Raw genomic sequence first — 9836 nt, 5'->3', positions numbered from 1 at the left:
CTATGAAGGCGGTAAAGCCAATTTAATGCACTGGCAGCTCTTGACCCAGATTCGTTAAATTACACTGCCTCTAACTGCATCAAGTGTTCATGTGTAGAGGGGAGGAGGAGGGCTGGTTGCTGGGTGGGGAAGAGCCAGCCTGATTACGCAGCTGAAGAGGCTGCCGTGAAATTGTTGGCAAGCTACAAAGGGTAGCTTCATTTTCTTATTGCCTATAATTTGCACAGGGACAGTTTTTCCTCATTTCTGTCTCGAAATGCTACAGTTATTTCAAACATTGTTGAAGGTGGAGCTTGCTCTGTGATTTATTAGGAGTCCGATAAGCAGACAGGTGACATCTGCTTAGCTCACATATTAGATGTGATGGGATGAAGAGCTGCTTGTGTGTAAATTGCAATCCCTCAGAGTTTGAACCGCTTCTCAAACCTCTGCCTGTGACGGAGCCCCTCCAGCATGGCTGCGTCAGTCGCTAGCAGAATCCGAAAGTGGCTGCTTTCGGAAACGTTTCCAACATAAAAGCTCCTTAACGGAAACACGTCTTCTGGACTCTCTGCGTGACAGTTTCCGCCGAGGAACGGGTGTTCCTATAGGGGGCCCTGAGACTTCCCCACTGTTTTCACTGGAAGCATCTCTGAGCCATTCCTCCGACTCCCCTTCCCTTGACGTTCCTGTTCGCCCCCTACTGGTTCCCTCTTCAGGTGTCAAGTCTCTCTCTACCTCAGAGAGCCTTGGCACCTCCTGTCCTGCCGATGGCAGTTCCCTGACATCCACCTCCCCTCCAGGGCCCCCTTCACCCCCTCCCGTCTCCTCCCCTACGGGTTGTGAGGAGGTAAAACCCCGGAAAGAACCTTCCTCATCGTCTGAAGTTTCGAACACCTTTCTCCACTCGTTGTGGTTCCTAGTCTCTCGGTACTCCTCGTCATCTGAGTCCGTTCCTTCTTCCAACTCCGACTCCGCGAATCCTTCCAGTTCCTCTTCCTCGTCTGTGGTGCCGAAATACTCCCTTCTAAACCTTGCTACCGGCTGTGGTTTCCGCGGGAATCTTTGGTGGAACGTTTCTGTTAAAACCTCGTCATTGACCTCCTCTGCAGTCACCCAGGTGTTTTCTGACTCCGGTTCCCCTTCCCACGCCACTAAATACTCCACCTGATTGCCCTTCCACCTGGAATCGAGGATTTCCGCTACATGGTTACTGCTTTCCCTCTCCTCCAAGACCGGTCCCCTGGTGTGCTCCTCTTCACCTCCCCCCTTGTACGGTGACAGTAATGACCTGTGGAACACTGGATGCAATTTCATGTGGTTGGGTAACCGGAGTTTGAAAGCCACTGGGTTGACCTGCTGAATGACCTCAAAGGGTCCCAATCTCTTGGGTCTTAATTTCTTACAACCCCCTTTGAACGGCAACCCTTGGGTGGACAACCACACCTGATCCCCCACCCTTATGGTTTCACCTTCCCTCCTGCTCTTGTCTGCCTGCTTCTTATATTGAGCCTTGGCCCTTTCTAAGTTGAGCTGAAGCTGACGATGGATCGCTTCCATCTCTTCTACAAACTGTTCGGCCGCTGGGACGCTCCATCTCTCGCCCCCCTCCCCCGGGAATGCCCTGGGGTGACACCCGTAATTGGCCAAAAAGGGGCTCATCCCTGCGGACACATGCTCCGCATTGTTGTAGGCAAATTCTGCCAGCGCCAGCTTTTCGACCCAATCATTCCCTCTGTCATTGACATAGCACCTCAGATATTGTTGGAGGATGCCATTTGCTCTTTCCGCCTGCCCATTGGTTTCAGGATGCCGGGCCGTCGAAAAATTGACTTCCACGTGCAGCAAGCTCATGAGCTTCCTCCAGAACCTGGAAGTAAATTGTTTCCCGCGGTCCGAGACAACCCTCAAGGGGGCGCCATGCAGCCGGAAGACGTGTTCTACAAACAACTTCGCTGTTTCTTCCGCTGTGACTGCATGTGAACATGCTACAAAGTGGCACATCTTAGTTAACAGGTCCACTACTACCATGATGGCCGTCTTCCCTTTGGATTTGGGCAGATCCGTCATAAAATCTATTGATACCGCCTCCCAAGGCCGTTCTGGCGTGGGTAGTGGTTCCAGGCAATGCGCCGACCCAAAGGAGACCACCCTCTGGTGCCATCCCACTAGAGGATCGTGAAGTGCCAGCCGGCTCATCCCCAAAATAATGGGAGCTCCTCCCAATGTGGCCACATTAAACGCTATCCTCTCGGTGTGTCTTGCCACCCTCATTATCATGGGAACAGTCTGTTGGTTCACTTCTCCTCCCAACAGCTCTCTGCCGTCAATCGTGGTTACCTGCAGGGGTTTACTTAAGGGGAGGGTTTGTATCTGGTGCTCAGCTGCGAACTCCTTACTCATGAAATTACAGGAGCTGCCTGAATCCAGCAGGGCTTTGATCTGTAGGGGGTGTCCATTTGGCAGCTCTAGCAACACCTCTATCACTAGAGCAGGCCTGGGAGGTTCTGGTGCGGGCACTCTCACTGCTTTTGAGCCTGGCTGCTGTGCCCCGACGGTGGCAGCCAGGCGTTGGCTTTTACCTGCTCTGTGCTTTCCTCCTCCTCTCCCCCAACAGCTCCTGCCATGCCTTGCCATTCCTTTCTCCGTGGACAGACTCTGGCAAAGTGTCCTGGCTGTTGGCAGAGATAGCATTTTTTCCCGCCCTTTCCCTCTTTCTTCCGCCCTTCACCGATGTTTGAAACTGTGCGCGCACGCGCTGTTCCCACTTCCATCGGCTCTGCCGGCGGGAAAGGCTGCTCTGGAATGTCTGGAATGCGGAGCTCCCTCCAACGTTCTCCTTTCCCCTCCCGCTTCTCCAAAGCCCTCGCCTCCTGGCGCGCTCCAATGGCTAGCGCGGCTTTAGTCAGCTGGTCCATAGACTCTGCTCTGGGGTTCCGGGAAAGTTCATCTTTCAAGGACGAAGACAGACCCTCTTCAAAAAGCATTTGAATGGGCTCAGAAGCCAAGTCCCACCCCAATCGATGAATCAACATAGTGAACTCAGTCCAGTACTCACGGACAGTCCGGTTTCCCTGTTTGCAAGCCATTAACTGCCTTCGCACTCCTCCCTGCTCAATGTCACTGGAAAACATCAGGTCCATGGCACGAAAAAACTTCATCGCGTCCTTTAGGATCTCATTATTTGCTGCCATCAAGGGTCTAACCCAGTCCTTCGCCCCTGATTCGAGGTGGCTAATTACAAAAGCCACTCGCGATTCCTCATCAGGGAAGTCATCGAATTGCAGATTGAGAGCATATTGCATCTCTGTCCTAAAGGCATGGTAGTTCCTGGGGTCCCCCCCAAATTTCTGCACCAATCCTGGCATCTTTCTGTTGAGTGGGGTGGCTTTCTCCCTCCCCCTCTCTGCATCCTGAGCCCTCCTTTCTTCCAGCCTCGCCGTCTGCAAGGCAAGCTGGATTTCCAACGTCCTATACCTTTCCTCCAGGCTTGGACCTCCAGCTGCCCCTCCGGTTCCTGCTGGTTCGCTCATGATGCCTCTCCCTGGCACAAGCTAGCTGTCGATGACTTTCGGATTGCTGTGATGGGATGAAGAGCTGCTTGTGTGTAAATTGCAATCCCTCAGAGTTTGAACCGCTTCTCAAACCTCTGCCTGTGACGGAGCCCCTCCAGCATGGCTGCGTCAGTCGCTAGCAGAATCCGAAAGTGGCTGCTTTCGGAAACGTTTCCAACATAAAAGCTCCTTAACGGAAACACGTCTTCTGGACTCTCTGCGTGACAGTTTCCGCCGAGGAACGGGTGTTCCTATAGGGGGCCCTGAGACTTCCCCACTGTTTTCACTGGAAGCATCTCTGAGCCATTCCTCCGACTCCCCTTCCCTTGACGTTCCTGTTCGCCCCCTACTGGTTCCCTCTTCAGGTGTCAAGTCTCTCTCTACCTCAGAGAGCCTTGGCACCTCCTGTCCTGCCGATGGCAGTTCCCTGACATTAGACATGGGATTAATGCATCTAAGACTCACAAGCTGCAGCCCAGGATTCTGCAACCTCCACCCATCCTTTTTCTGCGTGTGAGTTTGAAAGGTTGGGAAATAACGACAAAGTGCAGCATATAGTCTTCTTCTAACTGGTTGAGCCGGGGCTACGCTGGGACATGGTATCTTAAGGGTGACAAAAAAAACCCATCAGTAAAAATGGGTGGAGATACAGTGGTACCTCGGGTTAAGAACTTAATTCGTTCTGGAGGTCCGTTCTTAACCTGAAACTGTTCTTAACCTGAGGTACCACTTTAGCTAATGGGGCCTCCCGCTGTTGCCGCGCCGCCGTTGTGCGATTTCCGTTCTCATCCTGAAGCAAAGTTCTTAACCCGAGGTACTATTTCTGGGTTAGCGGAGTCTGTAACCTGAAGCGTCTGTAACCACGTCTGCATACAGTACCACTGTATGCAGTGGGATCATGTTATTCAGCAGTGCTCTGATGTGGTGAAGGCTTCACATGTCTATGTATATAAAAACCAGTTCCTAATATTATCGGGTGACTAAGAAAGGGAATCCTGGGTCAGAATTCACGCAGATGAACGTTCTCGAAAAGTTTCTATAGTTCAAAGTAAATGGGCTGGATGGGAAGACGCTGCCACACACACTCAAAAACTCACATGCCTAGAAGGAAAACTAAAGCGCTGTTCTCGGGTACAGTGTTGCAGTCAGAGCACAATCTTCCACAACAACCATGAGGCTCAGAATCAACTCTCAGGGGCCTTGCCAAGGATGTTTGCAAGATGTCATGATGCACAGGTTTCAAAATCCCTATAATGTGCCCAGCTCCTTTGTACACACTGGTCACAATTTAAAAAGCGATCAAACTTGTACAGTGGTACCTCGGGTTACATACGCTTCAGGTTACAGACTCCGCTAACCCAGAAATAGTACCTCGGGTTAAGAACTTTGCTTCAGGATGAGAACAGAAATCGTGCTCCGGCAGCACGGCAGCAGCGGGAGGCCCCATTAGCTAAAGCGGTGCTTCAGGTTAAGAACAGTTTCAGGTTAAGAACGGACCTCCGGAACGAATTAAGTACTTAACCCGAGGTACCACTGTATCCTGCCTTTTCCTCCGAGGTCAGGTTATATGAGGGAGTTATCCCAATTTTACCCTAAAACAAGCCTGTGAGATAGGTTAGGCAGAGAAAGAATGTCAAGCCTAACAGAGCAACCCAGCGACTTTCAAAAAAGTGAGCAGGGAGTTGAATGTTTTCTCCACAGCACAAATATACTTTAACAACTGCATCACATTAGCAGTGGCAGTGGCAGCTGATGGGAATTATGCTTTAGATCCCCAAATAGGACTTCCCGCCAATGCGGCAGCTCCTCTGCACGGACCTGGCTGTGCCTTTGCATAGGCCCACCGTGACAGGCGATGCAGAAGGAAACCCGCTATAGTGCCAGAGGATCAGGATCAGCTGATCCACATGGCTTCCGAGATCTGCCCTACTGGGCAGGTGACAAGATTATGGGTGTTATGATCATATGATGCCTGGGCTAAAGCCCTTAATGGCTTAGGATCGTGGAATGCAAGCTGTCTCCATATCGACCTGCTTGCACAGAAAGATACTTGGGGGTGGGGGGTGGACACCACTCTCACAGGTGGCTGCTAGAGAGAGTGGTGCCCCCCCCAAAAGACCTGTGGAACACTCTCCCATGAGGGGTAGCCCCAGAGCTTAAGTTATTGTCCTTTCACTTGCACCTTTAAATAATTGGCTGGTATGCCCTAGCTCACGATGAAGGTCTATGGCTAGGCTAGCATGTGAATCAGAAACTGAGAAACCAGAACGCAGAAAGAATAATTACATCCAAAGGAACAGCAGGATAGCAAAGCAACTTCCCATCCAAGTAGAATCGGAGGATTCTGGAAAAAGGTGAATCTACTCATCGAGAACTACTTGTTTAAAAAAGTAAAGGGATCCCTGACCATTAGGTCCAGTCGTGGCCGACTCTGGGGTTGCGGTGCTCATCTCGCTTTACTGGCCGAGGGAGCCGGCGTACAGCTTCCAGGTCATGTGGCCAGCATGACTAAGCCGCTTCTGGCAAACCAGAGCAGTGCACGGAAACGCCATTTACCTTCCCGCCGGAGCGGTACCTATTTATCTACTTGCACTTTGACGTGCTTTCAAACTGCTAGGTGGACAGGAGCTGGGACCGAGCAACGGGAGCTCACCCCGTTGTGGGGATTCGAACCGCTGACCATCTGATCGGCAAGTCCTAGGCTCCTAGTTTAACCCACAGCGCCACCCGTGTCCTTCTGAAAGGTCATCACTTGTTTATCTACATCAAATAATTTCACACATCCAGTAAGCATCCCAGTTCAGAACAATTATTTTTCTAAAAGGCTATCCTTAGGCTTCAGAAATGCATAAACAGAGTCATGTTTTTATGGGACGGGGCTTTAAAAAGTATCTGCTATTTTCAACATTCAGGTAGCCATGGCTCAGTGGTATGACAGTGAGCCTGTGAAAACTTCAGACTCGGGTACGCCCTCCTTCTGGGAGGGTCATGAAGAGATGGAAAGCTTCCAATTTAACCATAGCTTAGGGTTATGTATGAACCCTAAATTGTGGTTAATCTTAACTTTGGCCAGCTTTATAAACCACAGTTTGGTGTTAGTGCATTGTAGTAAACCATAGTTATGACTAAACCACAGTTTGTCTAGGTTCAGACATAACTTTATGTTGCGGATAGTCAAAAATGGACGTAAAGGTCTCCCCACCCCCATTCTTCCCCACTGCCATACTTAGGCCGGGACGTGTGTTATAGAAGCATGCATGTCTGAGGCTCATCCTCATAAACCATGGTTTAGCGTTATGTGCAAATGCAGCCAGCACAGAAAATCCTTTATGCCTTAATGCTTTTCAAAAAGCAGCAGGAACACCCCTGGAGAAAATCTGCTGTACACGAAGAGCAACACAATTAATAACCAAATGACCTGCAATATGCAAAATAAGGAAACATCTGTTTTATTTACTTTTCCCAATTAGCAGACACTGAGCTCATTGCCTTGCTGGCTTTCCTCATCAACTGCCACCTGTTTCAGTCTGGTGGACATCAGCTCAAGAGGACAATTATATTTAATGCCAGGAAAACAAAAGTAGCCATGCCGCATAATAATAGGTTAACCTGAGATTAAAATTCATAGTAAACCAGCCATAAGTGACTCTTCTCTGGTAACACTGGTACAGTTGTGCCTTGGTAACAGTGTAAGCACCGACTCCCTCGTGTATTTAGGATGCAATTCCTCATGGCTAAAGAAACTGGATGTGATGTTCTGCAAAGAGTCGTGCCAACTGCACAATGATCTGCAATGCATCCGGTCTAGAGGAAAGACTAATTGCACTGAAGTCACAGGTTTTATTGTACACAGCATTGTAATTCAATAAGCTATCTAGTAACAAGGAGTGTACTGAATTATGTGCTTTCATAAATTACTACATGCCATCTGTGTAAAAAGTATAAAATGGAATTCTAGTATTTAAAACTACCTGCACAATGTTGCAGTAAGACAAATGCAGGGACCAAAGTTTAACACTAATTCAGTATTTTCTCTCTATACATGGTTTTTAAAAGGTTCTTACAATTCATACATGTACAGGGAAATACAATGATGTGCTTCAAGCTGTCATTCAGAAAAACATAGTATTTGCTTGAAGTATTATTCAGAGCTAGATCACCTGGATAAAGCAATACCATATATAAAATGCAGGTATTTGGGCTTTCTTCTTCTTTTAATAGATCTACACATTACTCAAAATAAGGTGGTACAATTCTGGACCACTTCAAGCTGAGGGTAGAGGAAGAGAATAATATATTTTAACAATTTATATAATTCTGTAGCACTTTAGGCTACAGGTTGAGGAATAATTAGTATTTTATTTGTTTATTTCACTTAAAGCATATTTAACCTATGCAGCAAGGAAGGGGTCAGGAAGACATGAGTCCATAGCTTCAAGACAACTGATTAAACTGAGTGCTCTCCCCCTAAAAACAATACACACATCCTCAAAAACACTCTTTAAGTGTAGCAAACTAGCACAGCAGGGATGAAGATTTAACACAGTTCTCTCTCTCATGCGCTAGTTCAATGCATATTGTTAGGGTTTATTCATGTGGAAGAGCATTAAAAAAGAAGAGCCCAAACCCACCTGTAATCTGAAACGAAACAGTCCAAAATTCTACTACTTCATTCTGAGTAACATGTAGATCAGGGATATATGTACTAAAAACTGTCCCTGGAGCCTCTGCCTTGCAGAGTTCTATTTTAGACCAGCTCACAGTTTCCAGTTTGATTCCAAAGGGACTCCATATTGTGTACCCGTGTTTATTTGCACTATTAAAAAACAACGGTCTTGCAGTCTGCTAGGAAAGTTTATTCCACTGCTGTGCTGGAACGGGCACAGCAGCCTGGATTTCTTAGGCAATGCATCATTGTTCTGAAAGAGGTTTTCTTTTCCTGTTTAGCCGGCAGCTCCTCAGTACTTTTCCTAGAGATCTCTTCCGGTTCAGTCTGAAACTGTTCTATCTGAATTTCAAGGTGCTTCTGGATGGCCAAGCCAAGGACCTCGGGGTCTACAGCCGCACCATACACTTCCCATGTCATGCCTTCATCGTCCCACCTCACCTCCCGCACCGGAGACTTCTCCCCCTCTGCCTCGGGCTCCAGATTAACCTCTGGGAACACGTGAGGGTGGCCTTCTGCTGCGACCGAGGGGCTCGTTGCTGCAGATTTACATTCCTTCGTTGGGATGGTTTGTACCTCTGCATCTCTGCACTCGAGAAGGGGCTGCAGTCCCCGGGTGAGGTCATTCATGGAGGTCATCGTCCCTGTGTCCTTGGTCTTCAGGACAGCGTTGACGCCGTCCTGGCGGCTATTCAACACCACGTACGTCGTCTTCATTTCCTCTGGGGCCCTGCTCGGTTGCACGCAAGGCTGCATGTGCATCGTGTGCTCCCCACGCACACTGCAGCAGCGCAGGATGCGCTTTGCATCCAGACCCGACTCACTCACGGACGACACGAGCTTTGGAAGCGTTGCCGTTTCGGTAGTGGGCAAGGACTGGCAGTACCCGGGGGTCACTTGTCCTTTCCCCGATTCACTAACTGAGCAGACCAACCGTGGGATGAACTGAAGGGAAGGGATGGGCAAGGAATGGCAATAGGCCGGGACGGTGCCCTCCATCTTCATCGAAGACTCCGGCCTCATGCCATAAGGAAGAGCAGTACTATTATGGAGGGCCACCATGCCAGGTGGGTACATGCCAGCTGCAAAGTTGCTATACACAATTCCACCCTGGGCGTACATAGCCCTGTTTGAGAAGTGGTCTCCAGGCATATGCGGCCCGAGAACAGCTGAGTGATACGCTCCAGGGTCCGCAAAAACGTTTTGCGATACAGCACCATTGTCAAAGACGCTAGTGGGCACATCTTGGTCTCTAGGCAAACTTGGGGCCCGGCTCATGTGACTTTGGAAACTGGGGGCATTCTCACATGTGTCTGATCCATATCTCGGCCTTGGGAATGCTACGCTGCCTGCCGCAGCCCCGTAACTGCTGCTGGAGCGCATGGCAGAGTATGTGGCACTTGTCTCCATGTGGGGAGTGGAGCTCTGCTGCTTACAGCTGCACGTTAGGTCAGAAAGGCTTCTCTGGACAGCAGCTCCCAGTGCTTCCATCGTGCTCACCTGCTGAGGATTTGCATCACAGGTTGCGGACACATCCTCAGCGGTACTGCTCTTGGTGTGTGTCCTAGGGCCAACCCCTCCCGCAGAAACTGGGGGTTGCTCAACACCCAGGAAGTGGTTTGTGCTTTTGGTGGTGC

General features: G+C 49.5%; 1 protein-coding gene across 1 annotated transcript; it reads right to left on the bottom strand.

The window, feature by feature from the left end:
• Positions 1–6988: 6988 nt before the first annotated feature.
• Positions 6989–9802, bottom strand: GPRIN2 (G protein regulated inducer of neurite outgrowth 2). Its single transcript, XM_083440691.1, has one exon. The coding sequence runs from the start codon at positions 9688–9690 to the stop codon at positions 8389–8391; it is 1302 nt and encodes a 433-aa protein (XP_083296817.1). The 5' UTR covers positions 9691–9802; the 3' UTR covers positions 6989–8388.
• Between the last annotated feature and the right edge of the window lie 34 nt (positions 9803–9836).

The sequence above is a fragment of the Podarcis tiliguerta genome (genome assembly GCF_965153285.1).
Source record: "Podarcis tiliguerta genome assembly, chromosome: 5".
NCBI classification, from domain to species: domain Eukaryota; kingdom Metazoa; phylum Chordata; class Lepidosauria; order Squamata; family Lacertidae; genus Podarcis; species Podarcis tiliguerta.
The sequence above is the reverse complement of the archived record's forward strand: the minus strand, read 5'-3'. Positions and strand labels throughout refer to the sequence as shown.

Bases quoted from the DNA above. Each gene is read 5' to 3' on its own strand.
- GPRIN2 (XM_083440691.1), bottom strand. From the start codon at position 9,690: ATGGAAGCACTGGGAGCTGCTGTCCAGAGAAGCCTTTCTGACCTAACG.